General features: G+C 37.0%; 1 protein-coding gene across 2 annotated transcripts in view; it reads right to left on the minus strand.

Moving 5' to 3' along the window:
- LOC103669128 (NKG2-A/NKG2-B type II integral membrane protein) overlaps positions 1 to 15,047 on the minus strand; it is a 20,979-nt gene extending 5,932 nt beyond the window's left edge. For both annotated transcript variants that reach the window (XM_008697443.2, XM_008697442.2), the window contains exons 1-4: positions 14,905 to 15,047; positions 14,296 to 14,394; positions 13,770 to 13,823; positions 13,159 to 13,307 (exon numbers count right to left, since the gene is read on the minus strand). In XM_008697443.2, coding sequence (XP_008695665.1) covers positions 13,159 to 13,307; positions 13,770 to 13,823; positions 14,296 to 14,394; positions 14,905 to 14,974 — 372 coding nt within the window. In that variant the 5' untranslated portion in view covers positions 14,975 to 15,047. The remainder of the gene's footprint in view (positions 1 to 13,158; positions 13,308 to 13,769; positions 13,824 to 14,295; positions 14,395 to 14,904) is intronic.
- Between the last annotated feature and the right edge of the window lie 7,165 nt (positions 15,048 to 22,212).

The following is a 22,212-nucleotide window of genomic DNA, read 5'->3' on the forward strand; positions in this document are numbered from 1 at the left end:
TAGGGAAAGGACAGTATCTTTTACAAATGGTGGTAGGAAACTGACTATCTACATGCAAGAAATGAAGTTGGATGCTTACATTGACACCATATACTAAAGTTAACTCAAAATATGCTCTAAAGACCTAAACATAAGATGGAAAACTATAAAATTCCTTGAAGAAAACATGGGGAGAAAAGTAGACAATGTGATATTTGGCAATGATTTCTTGGATATGACACCAAAAGCACAGAGCACAAAGGAACAGTCCATTGTAGACAAATGGGCTGCATCAAACCAGAACATTTTTGTGCATGAAAGGGATAGGTCAACAGAATGACTAGACAGAGTGGGAAAAAAAAACCACTTGCAAATCATGTATCAAACAAGGGACTCATATCCTAAATATATAAGGAATCCTACAAGTCAGTAACAACAGCAAAAAACAAATAACCCAATTAAAAATGGGCAAAGGAATTAAGTAGATATTTTTCCAAAGAAAATATATCAGTGGTCAAAACCATATGAAAAGATGCTCAGTATCACTAATGATCAGAGAAAGGCAAATCATAACCTCAATGAGATATTACATACTCCTTAGAATGGATATTATAAAAAAAAATGGTCCATATATACAATGGAATATTATTCAGCCATCAAAAAGAACGATTTCTCAACATTTGCTGCAACATGGACGGGACTGGAGGAGATAATGCTAAGCGAAATAAGTCAGGCAGAGAAAGACAATTATCATATGGTTTCACTCATTTATGGAACATAAGAACTAGGAAGATCGGTAGGAGAAGAAAGGGAAGAAGAAAGTGGGAGGTAAACAGAAGGGGGAATGAACCATGACAGACTATGGACTCTGAGAAACAAACTGACGGCTTCAGAGAGGAGGAGGGTGGGGGAATGGGATAGGCTGGTGATGAGTAGTAAGGAGGTCATGTATTGCATGGTGCACTGGGTGTTATACTCAAGTAATGAATCATGGAACTTTACATCAAAAACTAGGGATGTACTGTATGGTGACTAACATAACATAATAAAAAATATTATTAAAAAAATATGTCGGTGAGGACATGGAAAAAGAGGACCCTTGTACACTGCCATTGGGAATGTTAATTGGTCAGCCATTATGAAAAACAGCATGAAATTCTTCAAGAAATTAAGAATAGAATTACCATATGAATTAGCAATTCCACATGTAGGAAAATACATTAAAAAATTGAAAGCAAGATTTCAAAGAGATAACTGTCCACCCATGCGCACTGCAGCATTATTTACAGGAGTCAAGTGGTAGAAGCAGCCCGCATGTCCACTGATGGATGAATGGATCAAGAAAACAGTATGCATTAACAATATTATTTAGCCTTGAAAAGGAAGGAAAGCCTATGACATGCTACAACATGGATGAAACTCCAGGACATTATGCGAATAGAAATAAGCCAGTCACACACACACATACAAATACATACACACACACACACACACACACACACACACGTGTGCGCGCACAAGTGTATGATCCCATTTATATGAAGTATCTAAAATAGTGAAACTGATAGATACAGAAGTAGAATGGTGATTACTAAGGGTTAAGGGGAACGTGGAGGAGGGGAATTATTGTTCAATGAGGAGAGAGTCCCAGTTTTACAAGGTGAAAAATTTCTAGAGATCAGCTGGGCAACAATGTAAATATACTGAGCAGTCTAATCTGTTACGTTTAAAGTTGGAGAAGATACATGATTTAGTTAAATGTGATGTAAGATGTGAGATAGTGGATGATTCCCACTGTATGACAGTCTGGAAAAAACAAAAATATAGAGACAGTGAAAAGATCAGAGGTTGAATAGTTTAGCAGGGAAGGAAGGATGGATAGGTCGGGTACAGAGGATTTTTAAGGCAGTGAAACTATTCTGTATAACTCCATAATGGTTGATACATGTCATTACGGGTTTCTCCAAACTCATAAAATGCACAATATTAAGAGTAAACCTTAAAGTACACTATTGTCTTTGGGTGATAAAGATATGTCAATATAGAAACCTATATAGATAAACATCAATTGTAGCAAATGAATCACTCCGCTGAGGGATATTGGGAGTGAGAGAGTCTATGCGTTACACACGCATAGATATAGACAATAGGGAAATACAGGAAATCTCTGTGCCTTGTCTGAGTTTTGTTGTAAACCTAAAACTGCTTTAAGAAAATAGTCTATGTTTTGGGGCGCCTGGGTGGCACAGCGGTTAAGCGTCTGCCTTCGGCTCAGGGCGTGATCCTGGCGTTATGGGATCGAGCCCCACATCAGGCTCCTCCGCTATGAGCCTGCTTCTTCCTCTCCCACTCCCCCTGCTTGTGTTCCCTCTCTCGCTGGCTGTCTCTATCTCTGTCGAATAAATAAATAAAATCTTAAAAAAAAAAAAAAAGAAAATAGTCTATGTTTTTAACGTAGGTAATGGGATAAATTTTATGTTATGTGGTTTGGTTGCCAGAACTTAAAAAAACGAAACAAAAGGCAAAGAAACAAAAGGAGGTGATCTTGACAGCAGTGAGAGAAAAACTAGTCATTACAGTTAGGAAAATAACAATATGGTTAATAGATGAATTCTCACCAGAAACAATGAAAAGTGAAAGATAGGGAGGGTCAAAATCAGAACTGAAAGTACTGGAAGAAAAAAAAACAAAAAGACCCAAAAAACAACAAAAAAAAAACCCCCAGAAAACCCTGCCTACTCCCCACACAAAAGAAATCTAAAACAAAGCAAAATAAAACAAAAAGTCTTATCAGGCAAAAATTATAAATTCAGCAAAACAGTCTGTCAAAAAAGAAGGTGCATGAGGACCCCATGACACACACAAAACCTAAGAGAATTTCTTCTTCGTAGACCTGCCCTCCAAAAATATTCTTCAAGCTAAAAGTAGATGATGCTAGATTCTAACAAAATCTACTGGAATGAATAAAGAATAGCAGAGATGGTAAATATGTCGGCAAATTTTAAATCTGTGTGTGTATTTTCCTCTCAGAATTGCTTTTGGAGAAAAGATTATTTAAAGCCACCATTATAGTGCCATACGGTTGGACCTACACCACATATGGATGCAAACTCGTGCTGGTATACAAGCACGTGGGGGGGAAGAAAACACTTTTTAAAAAAAATTAATTTCTGTGGTGCCGATTAGCCAGGAATGCTTCATTTTGCATTACCAATGTGAAATCATGACCACGGTGTAGGAAAAGACATGCATAACTTGTGTTCAGAAACCAGAGTCAGCTGGCCTCAGTACGACGTGGTTAGAAGGACAGGTTCCCTGCTCTCTCTGAAAGCAGAGTGCTCCTATGAAACTTTTCCTGAGCTGAAATGATGTAAATTGAAGAAGCAATTACCACTACTTCATACGGAAAAGTTGTTGAGCATTCTCCTACCCAAAAAGTAATCCCTCTTAGGCTTTTCTGAACTCGATATTGGCTTTTCAACCTTTTTCTCATAAAAGCAAGAATCCCCATCAGGTTTCTGTGGTTCATCAAAAACTGGGAATAATGTAGGCATTTCATAAAAGCAAAGTGACATAAAGCAAATTTTTGAAAAGTTGAGGAATACCTGTAATAGGGGTAGGAAAAGAGCTATGTTAGCGCTTAGTATATTTTATCAGAATTTGGTCCGAATTAATTGGAAGTAGATAGTGGCCAGTTAATTATATATGTGTGAAGAGTGCCATCAGCAAGACGGAGGGCTAGGGGGTTCCAATCGTCATCAGCCCCACAAAAAACAATAAGAACAATAACTAAACAACCTCAAAACAAACATGGCTCAGAGAATGCTCTGGATAACAAAGAAATATCAAAACCAAAAAAAGTTGAGCTCAAAAATCCAGGACTGTGGCATAGAAAGTAAAGAAAGCATTTTACCTGCATGACCCAAACCTCCAGGTGAGAGCTGCTTTGCTCCTGGAGGATTCCACTCAGAGGGAGTCACCACATGGAGAGAAGAGGAACAGGAGAACCCAGCAAGCTTTACCTTTGTGGACATCTGTAGCTTTTGCCACAGAGTTGACCCATCAGTGCTGACCCCAGGTGATGGAGCAGCACGGAGTGCCCCCACCCCCGGCATCTACTCCCAGAGGCTGGAGCTGTTGCTGTGGGGAGACTGGCCTTCAGGGGCCTCAGTTGCTGCTCTTAGGGATTGGGCACCATTGCACCTCACCATATACAAGAATAGAGCTGCCTTTATTTTTGCCCACCCCTGGTCCCAGGTTGGGGCTCTGTATGAGCATTACCTGGGTAGCTTCTGTCCTGAGCCCTGCACCCAGGTCATAACACATATTTGGTTGCCACTAGTAGTGCATGCTGCTGCTTCCTTGCGCCCCTCCCACTGGGATCCATGTCATGACTCTGGGTCTCCATTGTAAAGGGTGCTCCTGCTGCTCTGAACACGAACCCATCTCAGGCCTGGACTCTGAACTGCCATTGCTAACACCAGGTTGCTGCTGCCTCAACCTTTTCCTCCATCTATGGCAGCTCAAGGCTCTGACCCATCATTGCTAGGGCCAAGCTACAACTGCCTTGAGCCCCATCTCCTAGGTCCCATAGCAGGGCTCTGAGTCCTCATGGCTGGTACTGTAATGCAGCAGCCCCAAAACACACTTTCAGCTCCCAGGTCACAGCTTGAACTGTTACGGGGGCTGATCTGCTGGAGCTCTATGCTCAGCTCCCCGGGTCCTGACACATGGCTTGAACAAACCTCCACTGGATCATGCTGCCGCTATCTTGTGACTGCTACTTAGGACAGAGTTGAAATGTTGACTTACTGTCCTCAGACTATGCTGATACCATACCCTGTCCCCCTGGGCTAAGCCCCCATTGAACCTTGTCCTCTCAAGCCCATATCACTGGTACATGCCTCCAGCCTGCCAGAGTCCCATGGTGAGTCCCCTGAGACCCAAGTATAGTTTCCAGAGAATATGTGCACGTGTCTCCACCCCAGACCCCAGTGCCACAGCCACAGCAAGGGAACCTGTGCTCCAACGCACAGTCGCTATGGTGGCTCCATCTGTGCCTGATCCTGCATGACAGCTCCGATACTGCTCCGAGGGCTTTGAGGTCAGCATGCCGTACCAGACACCAAAAAGGATCCCCTCATCCTCATGGATGAGACAGGAAAGAGTGGGATGATATTTTTAAAGTGATCAAAGGGAAATCAACTGACAACCCAAGAACACCTCGCTCATCAAAGCTGTCATTCAAAAATGAGGAAGATATAAAGACTCTCCCAACATCCCAGGAGATGATGTGTCTAAGTTTCAACTTGCCCCAAACAGCAGTCAGAGGAGAGCAGCGGCATGGCCCCAGTGCTGGTGTGTTAATGCCACGTGTCAGAAGAAATTTTAACTTAGACCTGCCCCATAGAAGTGCTAAATAGAATTCTTTAAGCTCAAAAAAAGAGACATGAATGTATCAAATGAACACATTGTATGCCTTAAATTTATACAAAGTTATATGTCAATTACACCTCAGTAAAAAAGGATATATTTGTAATACCTACAGCTGCTAATAAGAAAATAACTTGAGAATATAGCCAAGAAATAAATAGAGGTATTAAAATGACACATTACAATAACATATGTTTAATAGAAATGATGTCAGGTAAGGTGGAAGGAAAAATAAGACATTAAAATAGAGTAAATAGGAAAATGACAGACCTAAATCCAACTATCTCAATAATGACATTCATGTGAATCAAAAAAATAGAAGATAGAAATTGCCATCCTGAATAAAAAAGTGAGAGCCAACCATATGCTCTCTGTTACAGACACACCTTAGATTCAATGCAGAAATAAGTGAACGTAAAAGGATAGCAAAAGATGTACCCTACAACCGGTAACCCCATAAGTGAGCAGAAATGGCTAATGTAATATCAGAAAAGTAGCTGTTAAAACAAGAATGTTGTTAGAAACTAAAAGAAACATTTAAACCTGTTAAGGCTGTCAATATAAGAGGAAGATAAAGCAGTTATAAACATATATTATTCACCTAGCGGTTAAGCGTCTGCCTTCGGCTCAGGGCGTGATCCCGGCGTTATGGGATCGAGCCCCACATCAGGCTCCTCTGCTATGAGCCTGCTTCTTCCTCTCCCACTCCCCCTGCTTGTGTTCTCTCTCTCGCTGGCTGTCTCTATCTCTGTCGAATAAATAAATAAAAATCTTAAAAAAAAAAAAAAAAGAAAGTATTCTTCTAGGCCATAAAAAGGGATCGAACATTTAAAGGATGGAGCTATTCAAAGCACATTCTCTGAAGAGAAAAGAATAAATTAGAAGCAACAACAGAAAGAAATTTTGGAAATTTCCAAACATGTGGAAGGTCATACACTTCTGAAAAATTTACAGTTGAAATTATCTTGTACTGGATAATAATCAACTGAAAATGTATCAAAACTTTCAGGGGTTACTAAAATAGTGTTTAGACACAGTTTGCAGCTTTGTCACTTCTACTCAAAAGGAGGAGTGTTATAAAATGCATGATCTGAGTAGCTTCTTTTTCAAGACGTTGTACAGAGAAAAGCCTTTTAAAGTTAGAGAACGAAGAAATGTTAAACATATATTTAGCTGAAAGCTGATTCGGAACTACGTATAGGAGAATAACTCATCAGCAGTAGGATGGATGAATACATTACAGTAGAGTCAGACACTAGAACAGAAGTGAGTTTGGACAATTGAAAACTTCATGCAACTATATGGATGAATTGCACAAGTTTAAGTTCCCATGAAAATTCCAAAACTAAAGTAAGCATATTGTATGATTCCATTTATATAAATGTTTTATTAAATGCAGATAAGAACATGAAAGGGGCATTTTGCAGTGCTGGTAAAATTCTTTTTCTCATTCCATGCGATGGCGACACTTGAAAATTTAGCCATCAGTTGGCATGTATCCCATGTGCATTCATCTGTATGTACATTATACCACAACAAAATTATCATAAGAGAATATTATAAAAATATGCAAACATATTTAAAGCTAGACACAAATTTGAAAAAATCCTACCAAATACAACTTGTGAAAACAAAAACAAAGAGAAATAAAAATATCAGAAATGTCTTACAACTTACAATTTGATGTACAATTTGGAAAACTTTTCATATTCTATTAGAAAATATCTAGATGTGTATTATTAAAGAAAAATGTAATGCCAATTAAAAACAAAAAAGGGGCACCTGAGTAGTTCAGTTGGTTGTGTCCAGCTCTTGTTTTTGGCTTGGTCATGACTCAAGGTCCTGGTATCTAGACTCACATTGGGCTCGCTGCTAAGTGGGGAGTCTGCTTGTCTCCCTCTCCCTCTCTTCCTCCACTACCCCCTTTGCTCTCTCTCAAATAAATAAATCTTTAAAAACAAAAGAAACACTTGAGGGTAGAAAAAAGAGTCTAATAAAATGTGTTCTATGCATTTTGATGGGAATATTTAAAATAAAGGAAATTACATGTCAGTGGCAATCATAAATAGATTTGGACATGGCTAACAGACACATGAAAAAATGTTCAAAATCATTAGCCATCAAGGAAATTCAAATCAAAACCACACTGAGATACCACCTTACACCAGTTAGAATGGCAAAAATAGACAAGGCAAGAAACAACAATTGTTGGAGAGGATGTGGAGAAAGGGGATCCCTCCTACATTGTTGGTGGGAATGCAAGTTGGTACAGCCACTCTGGAAAACAGTGTGGAGGTCCCTTAAAAAGTTAAAAATTGAGCTACCCTATGATCCAGCCATTGCACTACTGGGTATTTACCCCAAAGATACAGACGTAGTGAAGAGAAGGGCCATATGCACCCCAATGTTCATAGCGGCAATGTCCACAATAGCTAAATTGTGGAAGGAGCCGAGATGCCCTTCAACAGATGACTGGATTAAGAAGTTGTGGTCCATATATACAATGGAATATTACTCAGCTATCAGAAAGAACGAGTTCTCAACATTTGCTACAACATGGACGGCACTGGAGGAGATAATGCTAAGTGAAATAAGTCAAGCAGAGAAAGACAACTATCATATGATTTCTCTCATCTATGGAACATAAGAACTAGGATGATCGGTAGGGGAAGAAAGGGATAAAGAAAGGGGGGTAATCAGAAGGGGGAATGAAGCATGAGAGACTATGGACTCTGGGAAACAAACTGAGGGCTTCAGAGGGGAGGGGGGTGGGGGAATGGGATAGACCGGTGATGGGTAGTAAGGAGGGCACGTATTGCATGGTGCACTGGGTGCTATACACAAGTAATGAATCATCGAGCTTCACATCGGAAACGGGGATGTACTGTATGGTGACTAACATAATATAATAAAAAATCATTAAAAACAAACAAACAAAAATAAATAAATAAATATTGTCCAAATCTATTTATTTATTTTTTTAATGATTTTTTATTATATTATGGTAGTCACCATACAGTACATCCCCGTTTCCGATGTGAAGCTCGATGATTCATTACTTGTGTATAGCACCCAGTGCACCATGCAATACGTGCCCTCCTTACTACCCATTTCCGGTCTATCCCATTCCCCCACCCCCCTCCCCTCTGAAGCCCTCAGTTTGTTTCCCAGAGTCCATAGTCTCTCATGCTTCATTCCCCCTTCTGATTACCCCCCTTTCTTTATCCCTTTCTTCCCCTACCGATCATCCTAGTTCTTATGTTCCATAGATGAGAGAAATCATATGATAGTTGTCTTTCTCTGCTTGACTTATTTCACTTAGCATTATCTCCTCCAGTGCCGAGATTTGGACAATATTTAAAAATAAAGGACCATGACTCACTGAAGCAATACCACATTGGATTTACATTTGAAATTCCAGAATCTTAATCCATCACCTTGCCAGAGTAAAGAAGATCAAATGATGTGATTTCTCTGATGCAGAGAATTTCTCTGATTTCTCTGATGCAGATAACACAAATATCCATTCTTAATTTAAAAAAAAATCTTTAGAAAGATAAAAATAAATAGGAAACAGCCAGGCAAAGATATAGAATAAGTATGGTAACTCTGAAAAAGAGCTAGTATGGATGTACTGTTTACAAAAAAGATTGTTTTAAAAGTATGAAATTGACATAAAATACATAAGGATATTAAAGAAACAGATTAGAGAGTCCAAAATTTATACCCACATATATATGGAATGGAGAGTTTCAACAAGGATGGAAAGTCAGTCATTGGAGGAAGTTAAATCTTCTCAACAAATGTTGAGGATGAGCACTGGGCGTTGAATGTAAGGGATGAATCACTAAATTCTACACCTGAAACTGATATTGTACTGAGTGTTAACTAACTAGAATGTAAAAGAAAACGTGAAAAAGAAAAGAAAAAAAGCCAAATGTGATAGAAACAATTCAGTATCAAATAATATTAATATTTATATACTTTATACTATATAAAATGCTCAACATTGCCATACATAAATGTGAACTATAACATTTCAAGGAGGTATATTAGACAAAAAAATCACTTAAAGTGGGGCAGAGAGTTCTTATGTAGAACACCAAAAATATGATCCATAATGAACAAAATGATGAAGTGTAGCTCATTGGGATGATTTCTACTCTTTGAAGAGAAAGGAAAGATAAATCATAGACTTCAGAAGAAAGACTTATAAAACATACATGTAATAAAAGACTTGCTGCCAGGACACATAAAGAATTCTCAAAATACAATAACAAATATATAAATATAAGCAAACAGTTAACTTCATCAAAAATATGGATGGCAAATGAGTACAAGAAAGGATACTCGACACTGTCAGTCTTAGAAACATTCAAACTGAAACCACTACAAATCAGACTTCCAGTCCTGGAAAGATAGAGAAGATAAACTTTTCCCTATTCCTCCCAGCAAATACAGCAAAACCCCCTGGGTATTAGTATGTACAAGACAACATAAGAAGATTCAAACAGGTGACAAGAAAGCTGACAGAACTGGGCACTCCAGACCCGAGGAATGAGATGGGGGTGGGTTCCCTGGAATTTCTCTTTCCCTCACATGTCCCAGACTGTCCCACACCAACGGGGACAGACAAAAGTCCCAAAACTGTTTTTTTCTCTCCAGTCAATATAACGAGAAAAAGGCATGTTAGGAAAACAGAAATGTTTTAGATACTAAGCGCATTATCCCAATCAAAAACCATTGACTACCCAGCAAAATTATCACTCAGGAATGTAGGGGAAATCGACATGCTTCGATAAAGGAAAACTGAAAATGTGTCACCACCAGACCCACTCTGAAAGAGCTGCTAAAGGGAATTATCTAAACAGAAATTAAACGGTAAAAGAAGGAATCACGGATCATCAGGAAGAAAGAAGCAACAAAAGAAAGAATAAAACTATCATAGGTCTAATGGACTTTCCTTCACCTCTTGTGTTGTCTAAACTGTTTGATATTTGAAGCAAAATCATCAGTTGAAGCCAAATTATAACAACCATGTGATTCTCAGTGTAGGGAGAAAAATATTTAAGACAATTATAGTAGAAATGGGACATTGTAAAGGGACGTAAAGGAAGGTAAGGCTCTATATTTTACTGAAAGTGCTGTGGGTTATGATAGACTGTATATAATTATCTATATAAGATGTGTAATATCTATGCTATTTACATAAAGCAGATTAGAACATATATGGCCATATATATAACGTTATCTGTATAAAGTTATTTATGAAGAAAAGATCTACTTTGCTATAAATTGTGCTCCATCAATTAGGTCATGATGTAGAAAAGTATAACCTTCACTTTTATCTCACAGCATCCCAGATACAGCATCACAAAAAATAAATTCCAACTGGATCAAGACCCTAGTTAAAAGTTAAAAAATAGGGATGCTGGGATCAAGTGCAGCTTCAGGCTCCTTGCTCAGCAGGGAGCCTGCTTCTCCCTCTCCCTCTGCTGCTCCCCCTGCTTGCGTTCTCTCTCTCTGTCAAATAAGTAAATAAAATCTTTAAAAATAAAAAAATAAATAAAATCTTTAAAAATAAATAAATAAATAAAGTTAAAAATAAACAAAAAGGTAAATACAGGAAGTACTATAAAAATTATATTCATGAACTTTGACTAACCCCTGAAATAGGTCCAAAATAATCAATCACTAACACCCAAAATGATAAATTGGACCATGATAACATTAAATTCTGATCATTAAAGGACTCCAGTAGGGGAGTAAAAATGCAAGTCACAACTATTTCCATCTCATAAACTCAAAAAAGCGCTCATGTCTAAGATATGACAAGGATTGGGCGGGTGCATGGCTCAGTGGGTTAAGCATCTGCCTTTTTTTTTTCTTTATAATAATTTTTTATTATGTTATGTTAGTCACCATACAGTACATCCCTAGTTTCTGATGTGAGGTTCCATGATTCATTACTTGTGTATAACACCCAGTGCACCATGCAATATGTGCCCTCCTTACTACCCATCACCTGCCTGTCCCAGTCCCCCAACCTCCTCCCCTCTGAAGCCCTCAGCCTTTGGATCAAGTCATGATCCTGGGGTCCTGGGGTGGAGCCCTGCATCAGGCTCCCTGCTCCACGGTGAGCCTGCTTCTCCCTCTCCTCCCCGTTCGTGCTCTCTCTTGCTATCTCTCTCTCAAATAAATAAATAAAATCTTTAAGAAAAATATGGCAAGGACTAGAGAGGGGAAAGAGGACACCATCTAGGAGAAATGGGCAGGAGACATACTCAAGTACTTCTCATTCTTACTGAAGAGAATAGCTTAATGATTCACAGGCCAGAAAAATGATACTATATAATGATCAGAAATTGTTGTATTAATTTTTCAGAGACTATTGAGTTTTGGATCAAGGGACTACTTTGTACAATGTATATTTATACAATACACTAGAGAAGTGTAGGGATAATTTAACATATCTATGACCATGCAATTTCATATTAATGCTTAGAAGAAAATGTGCTATAATTTTATTTAAATACAATTATAATGTTATATTTATACATTAGTATTTTATTATGACAAATATATTTATATTCCATAAATATAGTATATTATATTCTATGCAGTTATGTATAATAAATTATTATAACTACCATTTGTAGTTACAATAAAAGACATATAAGGCTGGAGCACCCGGGTGGCTCAGTTGGTTAAGCATCTGACTCTTGTTTTCGGCTCAGGTCACGAGCTCAGGGTGGTGAGATCAGCCCTGTGTTGGGCTCCATGCTCAGCACAGACTCTGCTTGAGATTCTCTGTCTCTCCCTCTCCTTTTGCCCCTTTCCACACTCTCTCTCTCAAATGAATAAATAAGTAAATTAATTAATTAATTAATTAATTAATTGATAGTTTAAAAAAAGACATAGAAAAGGCTTTTCATAAAATAATTATTCATAATACTTCATACTAAAAAGGAACTAAATTTCTGAGACCAGCTTTTAAAAGGCCATATTCATATAAGACAGCAGTGAAAATTCACAAGTTATAGCCAAATGTGATGGTATAGATGGATTACAAATATCACATGAGACTGAAAGGAGACACACATAAAAATGCACACTGCATGATTCCATTGATGTAAGGTCTGAAAATAAGCAGAGATATTTCATAATTTTAAAATGGGCAAGGCTGATAGAGGCTCTAAACTATTTCCTGCTCTGATTTGTAATCATGTGGTTCTCACTACTTTGTGATCAAGTTGCACAATCTTAGGTTTAGTTTCCTTGATGTGTGGTAAAATTAAATAGTAACGTTATTTCAGGTAAAAAGCACCTTTATAGAAGCACGGTTTTCAGGGAAAAGCAAGACGTGGAAAATATCAAATGTACATTAAAGGTATAAAAATATAAATAAAATATCGTAGAGTCAAACTATGGAATAGTAACGGACTTAAAATGTACAAAAATATGGATGAATTCTACCGATATAATATTAACTGATAAGCTTTTTTAAAAAAGATTTTATTTATTTATTTGTCAGAGAGAGAGAAAATGAGAGGGCACAAGGTGGGGGAGAAGCAGGCAGAGGGAGAAGCAGCCTCCCTGCTGAGCAAGGAGTCTGATGTGGGACTGGATCCCAGAACCCTGGGATCAAGACCTGAGCTGAAGGCAGAATCTTAACGGACTGGGCTACCCAGGCACCCCTCAACTGATAAGCTTTTAATAAGATGCTGGAAACGTTTAAAATCTTACCATGTCCTCTTCGTCTACGTAGAGCAGATTAGAGTTCTTAGAAACACAGGATGTCAAACTCTCATTCCATGTTTTTTTTTCAGTGCTAATGTAATAGCAATTGTTGGAAAATGTAAGCCACTCTTTTGGGCAATGACCACAGGGATAAGCTAAAGAAAGATTATGAGATATTATCCAAACAGCTTTGAATATGAAAACACACAAATTTACAACTTGCAGACACACACACACACACACACACACACGTTTATATAACATATCCATGAACCCATATAAAGGAAACACACAAAATGCCAATCTCTACATGTCCTTTGAGTCACTGAACAAACCACTTTTTAGGCATTGTAAAATGATTTCTCTTTTCTGTTATAGCAGGAGGAAATTTGAGGCAATTGGTAACAATGGGTATGGTGATTTTAAAATAGGATTTCTTCATATTGTTGCCTAAGAAGGAATACTCTCTTCTAATCATTACTTATTAACATCTATTATCTATTATCTATATTTTATAATTTAAGTCTCCCCTGAAACTCTACTTTGATTTTGTACAGTCTAGATGGAGACAAAATATCAACTGTACTAATATCAGAACTATAAAAATCATTACATACCTTCTTGGGTTCTTGTAACTGGGCGTGAATTGTTCTGGTGTGGTGGTCCACTACCTAAAAATATTAATTAAGGAAATTACAAGTGATGTACAAGGAAAGATTAAGGAAATTATAAGGAAAAAAAATCCTTGTAATCATTTTAGTTTTTCTGTTTGAAACGTGGTGTATTTTTTAAGATTAGAATATTCTGGCATAAAACTGATTTACCAAGATCAATTAATAATACCATGAAGATTTGAGGAGAAATCAATTCAAAAGCTTAAACAGCCAAACTTTGGCATCTCTTACAGTATTTCGTTTAACCAGTCTCAAGAATTAACCTGTGTTTCTCAATTATGAATATATGCATATTTTCCACAATCATTGTTATTTATACTTTTGAGAAATTCAGAATAAGCATTCCACATTTAGTCTAAATGCATACATGAAAAGGAAAGTTCCATTCCATGACACTTGAAATACTTAGAGGCACTGATGATCATTGAAATGAAAAGATCTCTCATAATCATTCAAAAGATTTACTTACAGGGAAGAGAACTTATCATTCTTGCTACAATGTATGTCAAGACAAGGCAGGTGATTCCCAAAATCCCAGCAATGAACTTCTCTAGAGATAATGGCAAATCTGCGGGGAGAGAAATGAAGCACTGAGAAAGGGTGTATGGATGGAGACCAAAGTTTAGACAATTTACGTACAAGACAACCAAAATGTGCTGGGAATCATAGGTATAAACATAGACCATAAATGCATATCTACCATTGTAATCTTTCTGGTCATATGCCATTTAATTTTCAGTAAACATAATGCTCCACGAGTTGTTGGGCAAAGACTATGAATTACAACAATGCCTGAGTAAAGTTAGTCCTCAGATTTCAATAACAATATCATATTCCAGTTTTAAGCTCTGGCCTCACAAATGAAAAATATGTGAGATCATTCCCTACTCTTTCCCCAAACCTCTGCCCTTCAGGTTCACAGCCTGGAACAGCTGTACTGTGTGCTGTACTGTGTGCTTTATTTTTGCAATGGTAGTTCTTGTCATTCCCTTGAAGATCCTCAGAAGCATTTGAAAATTTAATTCTGCATAGAACATTTCCTGCCCAGTTACTGAATTAGAGCTTTTAGTGCCCTTACCTTTCAATTGCTGTCTTCTTGAGTTCTTAACCAGATTTGGCTCTGAGAGGTTTTCTCTTTGGTCATTCATCTCAGCAGCTGAGTCGTCTCAGGGACTGTGCTCTATGAAAACTGAACTTACGTCGTTGATAAATGGTGTAGGTAATGACAAGAGTGCTGCTAGAATCACACTGGGTGGAGTGTGAGGTAAGTGGTAACACTCTTTTGCAGTTGAATGATATAAAAGTCTGTTTCTAATTTTCTCAGAGCTTTAAATAAGTGTTTCATCATAGAATAAATGATTTTTAAAGTGATATTCCATGTTTGATGCAATATTTTCGGTTGTAGCCATGAACAGCAATAAATTAGTGAGGAATAAAGAAACTCATAAAGAATGATAACCTTATTAACTTAAATCAGATTCCATAGACACGTTGTTAGAATAGCTGGATTAAAACTAAAATGCTGTTATTAGGAAATAATGAGACTAATTTTTTATGACAATTTTTAAAATCCATGAATGGTTAACGATCGAGTATTCTAAAGTTGGGGGAATAGTAGTGTTAGCATATACAGGAATTTCCTGCAGTCAATCACTTTAATTTGGTGACATATTTACTTAATAAAGGGTATGAGATCTTATTAAATGACCTTTTATTTTGGATGACTGTAGAATTCTGGAAATCGTTAAGTTTTAATGAAATACTGTATATGGTAAAATATGCCACATGACACACTAAACTTATCCAAAACCTGAACAATACTGAAAACCAAAATAAATAAATAAATAAATAACAGAAAAGATCCTTATAGGACACCTCAAAAGGGTAATTGATAATGGCCAATATATGCAACTGTAAAATGATAAATAAAAGTAGAGATCATTTATGGAAGAAGAGTGTTGGTGTGAACTCAGAAGCCACCGATGGCTGTCAAAGGCAGTGAAGGTAGCTTTATTGTGTAAACAATTGTAGCAAGTCAGATAAATGTAATTAAGTAGTTCACATAATTAGCTCTGCAGTCGGTGAGCTCTAGAATCACTTCTGGCTTTCAAACTTACAAGGTGTGACGTTTTAAAAGTTACTTCATGTCTAGCTACCTAGTTACTAATCTATAATTGGGATAAAGATATGTAAACTATAATGCATGTAAAACACTTAAGATTTAAGCTGGCATTTATAAACTCTCAATAATATGTTATTTATTTCTATTTTTAACACAGTTGCCATATCATCGTTTCTGATTCATATCATAAATGTAACATGATTCGCAGGGATGTCTTTATCAGTGTGGTTAAAAACTTTTGCAAAGTTTTGTTCAATTTTTTTAGAAATCTTATCTTTGTTCATAGGTAAGCTGAAATCAGCATATTATAGAAAATACCTCATCCTGATATTATGAAAAATTAGACTGGTTTTATTTAAGAAAGTATATGAAGAATTACCTTTGACCTTCATACTTGCAAGGTGTTATTTTAAAAATCTATTTTTAAAGGCTGGGCTAAAGATCAAGTAATATATGAAATTATATCTATGTTGGTGACAAATCAAAATTAACCGTTCCTTGTCATGCATCATGTTTACGAGATTTCACTTGAAATTATATTGATTTATAAACTCTTATCATACGTGTGTGTCTACACTTGATTACTCCTCCACAGGCAAGAATTTGAATATTTAAGAAATTTTTGAACATAGTTCATACTTATTCCTGTTTGTTACCCTGCATTGTTAGAATAGAGATAACCAGTGTTCTCTGTGATTTCGTCGTGCATTAGCTGTGCCTAAGGTGCATCCCATCCAGCATTTGTGTCTCCCACCAGATGAGGTGGCTGGAGAGACAGGGCGGCAGTGACACATACCTTCTGTTGGCCAGAGAGCTGCGCATCTTCCAGGCGCAGACCAAGTTATTCTTGTAAACAGGTAGTATCTGTGGTCTTCACAGACTCCCCGCCCTGTGAGAGAGCACAGAGTGAGGCAATAGTGGAAAAAGTACATTTCTCATCAATGTGTCACTTAAAATTTGAACAGGAAATCCTTACACTTGGGCTATTCTGAAGACACTTTATCACACACCTCCAGAATGTCCGAGACTTTCAGCTTATAGTCTGGCATCTAATTGGTATGTGACTTTTAGAAATTTTTATGTTCTGAAAGATACTGGGGTCAGAGATTTGACCACCCATCTGTTAACTTGCTTTTTTCTCAGTCACAAATGCTGAGACCTGAAAATTCAAGTCTTTTAAGAGTATCTTAAATGTGTCAGTTCTATTTTTACACAGGTTGGTAAATCTTGGCATAACGCACTTCTTTCCCTTATACTCTTCTTATGTCATTAGTGTTAGAATGGGAAAAATCTGAAACCATCAGCCCATTAACAACAGGAATTTAATGATATTTATCTCCAAGACTTTGAAGAATTATTACATTTTCAACTTTATGGTAACTGTTGCTCCTATCGCCAACTCCTAAACCGTTCTCAATTTCTCTGCCCTAGTTCTTAAGATTCCTACATTCAATTTTATTATTCGTAAATAAGTTATTTAAATTTCACATGATAAAAATAAATGTCTCTGGGAAGGTTAAAACATTAGACAATATTGAACTATACAACCATGGTAGAGGTTACAATATTAAGTAACTACTAATGACATTATCCATTGATTCATCCTCCAATCATAACCAGATGTCTCTTATTTAATAGGGATATTTGTCATAAATGACAAAAACCCAATTTTAGCTATATAGGGAGAAAACAAAGGTAATTTTTAAGCATTGCCCTTAAACACAAAAATAGAAGTTCCAGAAAGGTAGACTTTTGACCCAAATTAATTACATACAAATATCAAAAGAATTTTGATGAATTTAAATAAAAAATTTAAATCCAATTATCTAGTTTGCATCAAATGAAATTCTTTTCATCATTCCTTATTTTTTAATATTTATTTATTTATTTATTATTTATTTATATTAATCTTCTGTATTGCTATTATTTTTTAATTATGTTTTTATTATTATGTTCAATTAGCCAGTATACAGTACATCATTAGTTTTTGATATAGTGTTCAGCGATCCATTAGTTGCATATAACACCCAGTGCTCATCACCACACCAGCCCTGCTTAATATCCATCATCCACTTATCCCATTCCCCCTCAGTTTTGTTCCCGGGCTCCAGAGTCTTTCATGGTTTGCATCCCTCTCTGATTTCTTCCCATTCAGTTTTCCCTCCCTTTCCCTGTGGTCATCCATGCTATTCCTTATGTTCCACCTATGAGTGAAGCCATATGATAATTGTGTTTCTCTGCTTGACTTATTTTACTTAGCATAATTCCCTCCATTTCCATTCTTACCGATGAAAATAGTGTGTATTCATCCTTTCTGATGGCTGAGTAATATTCCATTGTATATATGAACCACATCTTTATCCATTCATCTGTTGAAGGACGTCTCGGCTCCTTCCACAGTTTGGCTATTGCAGACATTGCTGCTGTGAACATTGGAGAGCATGTACCCCTTCTTTTCACTACATCTTTATCTTTGAGGTAAATACCCAGTTGTGCAATTGCTGGGTAGTAGGGTACCTCTGTTTTTAACATCTTGAGGAACCTCCACACTGTTTTTCATAGTGGCTGTACCAGCTTGCATTCCCACCAACAGTGGAAGAGGGTTCCTCTTTCTCCACATCCTTGCTAACATTTGTTGATTCCTGTCTTGTTAATTTTTGCCATTCTAACTGGTGTAAGGTGGCATCTCACTGTGGTTTTGATTTGTATTTCCCTGATGGCTAGTGATGTTGAATGTTTTTTCATGTGTCTGTTGGCCATCTGTTTGTCTTCTTTGGAGAAGTGTCTGTTCATGTCTTCTGCCCATTTTTTTGACTGGATTATTTGTTTTTTGGGGATTGAGCTTGAGAAGTTCTTTATAGATCTTGGATACCAGTCCCTTATCTGTAATGTCATTTGCAAATATCTTCTCCCATTCCGTGGGCTGCCTCTTAGTTTTGTTGACTATTTCCTTTGCTGTGCAAAAGCTTTACATCTTGATGAAATCCCAAAGGTTCATTTTTGTTTTTGTTTCACTTGCCTTAGAGACATGTCTTTAAAGAGGTCACTGTAGCCAATGTCTATGTTCTCCTCTAGGATTTTGATGGTTTCCTGTCTCACATTTCTTTCTTTCATTCATTTAGAGTTTATCTTTGTGTATGGTGTAAGAGAATGGTCCAGCTTCATTCTTCTGCATGTGGCTGTCCAATTTCCGAGCACCATTTATTGAAGAGACTGTCTTTTTTCCTTTGGATATTCTTTCCTGATCTGTCAAAGATTAGTCATCCATAGAGTTGAGGGTTCATTTCTGGGGTTTCTGTTCTGTTCCACTGATCTACGTGTCGGTTTTTGTGACAATATCATGCTGCCTTGATGATCAAAGCTTTGTAATATAGCTTGAATTCAGACATTGTGATGTCTCCAGTTTTGGTTTTCTTTTTCAGCAACCCCCTGACAATTCAGGGTCTTTTCTGGTTCCATACAAATTTAAGGATTGTTTGTTCCAGCTCTGTAATAAGTGTTGATGGTATTTTGATAGGGTTTGCATTGAAAATGTTGATTGCTCTAGGCAGCACAGATATTTTCATAATATTTGTTCTTCCAATCCATAAGGACGGAATTTTTCCATCTTTTTGTGTCTTCCTCAATTTCTTTCATAAGTTTTCTGTAGTTTCTAGACTATAGATCTTTTACTTCTTTGGTTAGGTTTATTCCTAGGTATCTGATGGTCTTTGGTGCTATTGTAAATGGGATTGACTCCTTAAACTCTCTTTCTTCAGTCATACTGTTAGTGTATAGAGATGCAAATGACTTCTGAGCATTGATTTTCTATCCTGCCACGTTGCTGAATTGCTATATGAATTCTAGTAATTTGGGGGTGGAGTCTTTTGGGTTTTCCACATAAAGTTCTTTGTCATCTGCAAAGAGAGAGAATTTGACTTCTTCTTTGCCAATTTGAATACCTTTTATCTCTTTTTGTTGTCTGATTGCTGAGGCTAGAACTTCTAGTACTACGCTGAACAAAAGTGGTGAGAGTGGGCATCCCCGTCATGTTCCTGATCTTAAGGGAAAAGCTCTCAGTTTTTCCCCATTGAGAATGATATTCGCTGTGGGCTTTTCATAGCATCATTCCTCCTCTTGTAACAAGAAATGGGTAATGTTTACCCATCATTCCTAAAGACATTAGTAACAGAAGTATCATGATCCAGCAATCCCACTTTGGGGATGGCGTATTGCCTTTTATTGCCTTTTGCTTATTGCACTTGGAGATGTTTGCTCTTCCAATCCACGAGCAAAGAATATTTTTCCATTTCTTCTTGTCTTCCTCAATTTCTTTCATTAGTGTTTTATAGTTTTCAGAGTACAGGTCTTTCACTTTCTTGGTTACGTTTATTCCTCGTAACTCACGATTTTGGTGCAGTTGTAACTGGTATTGATTACCTGATTTCTCTTTCTGCTGCTTCATTACTGGAGTTAGAAATGCAACAAATTTCTGTACGTTTGATTTTACACTCTGTGACTTTATTGAATTCCTGCATCAATTCTAGCAATTTTTTGGTGCAGTCTTTCGGGTTTTCTCTATAGAGTATCATGTCATCTGCAAATTGTGAAAGTTTGACTTCTTCCCTGCTGATTTTGATGCCTTTTATGTCTTTATGTTGTCTGACTGCTGAGGCTAGGACCAACAGTACTGTGCTAAATAGCAATGGTGAGAGTGAACATCTCGATCTTGTTCCGGACTGTAGAGGGAAAGTTCTCAGTTTTTCCCCATTGAGGGTGATATTAGCTTTGCAGGGTTCATATGTGGTCTTTATTACTTTGAAGTATATTCCCTCTATCCCTGCATTATTGAGGCTTTTTTTTTTTTTTAATCAGGAGTGGATGTTGTGCATTGTCAAATGCTTTTTTCTGCATCTATAGAAATGATCAAATAGTTCTTATCCTTTTTTCTTTTTTTATAATAATATTTTTTAATTATGTTAGTCACCATACAGTACATCCCTGGTTTTTGATGTAAAGTTCGATGATTCACTAGTTGCGTGTAACACCCAGTGCACCATGCAATACGTGCCCTCCTTACTACCCATCACCAGCCTATCCCATTCCCCCACCCCCTTCCCCTCTGAAGTCATTGAAGAAGACACAAAAAGATGGAAAAATATTCCATGCTCATGGATCAGAAGAATTAACATAGTTAAAATGTCCATGCTACCCAGAGCAATCTACACTTTCAATGCCATCCCGATCAAAATACCAATGACGTTTTTCAAAGAACTGGAACAAACAGCCCTTAAATTTGTGTGGAACCAGAAAAGGCCATGAATCACCAAGGAAGTGTTGAAAAGGAAAAACAAAGCTTGGGGCATCACAATGCCGGATTTCAAGTTGTACTACAAACCTGTGATCACAAAGACAGCATGGTACTGGCACAAAAACAGACACATAGACCAATGGAACAGAATAGAGAACCCAGAAATGGACCCTCGGCTCTTTGGGCAACTAATCTTTGATAAAGCAGGAAAAAACATCCAGTGGAAAAAAAGAGTCTCTTCAATAAATGGTGCTGGGAAAATTATCCTTTTTTTCTAAGAGTATGACATTGTTTTGTGAATATTGAACCACGCTTGCAGCCAAAAATTAAATCCCACTTAATACTTTAAATTATTTTTGGATTTGATTTGCTAGTATTTTGTTGAGAAAATCTGCATCCACGTTCACCAGGAATATTGGCCAATAGTCCTCTTTCATAGTGGAGTCTTTGTCTGGTTCTGTTATTAGGGTAATGCTAGCCTAATAGAGTGAATTTGGAAGTTTTACTCACATTTCTCTTCTTTCTTTCTTTCTTTCTTTCTTTCTTTCTTTCTTTCTTTCTCTTCTTTCTTCTTTTTTTTTTTAAATTTTTTGAGAAGACTAAGAATTAACTCTTCCTTCAATGTTTGGCAGAAATCCCCTTGGGAGCCATCTGGCCCTGGACTTTTGTTTGTTGGGAGATTTTGATGACTGATTCAATTTCTTTGTTGGTTAACCATGTGTTCAAGTTTTCCATTTCTTCCTGTCTTGGTTTTGGAGGTTCATGTTTCTAGGAATTTATCCATTTCTTCCAGGTTGTCCCATTTGTTGGTCTGTTGTTTTTAATAATATTCTCATATAATTGTATTTCTGTGGTGATGGCAGTGAAAAAATCTTGCTGATTTTATGTAAAAAGTACAGATAGTACTGTACAGATAGTACGTAAAGAGATATATGACATATTTTTGGTTTTGAATTTTCATGGTGATAATGTGT

Source organism: Ursus maritimus, unplaced genomic scaffold (genome assembly GCF_017311325.1).
Source record: "Ursus maritimus isolate PB19 unplaced genomic scaffold, ASM1731132v1 scaffold_26, whole genome shotgun sequence".
Taxonomy (NCBI): domain Eukaryota; kingdom Metazoa; phylum Chordata; class Mammalia; order Carnivora; family Ursidae; genus Ursus; species Ursus maritimus.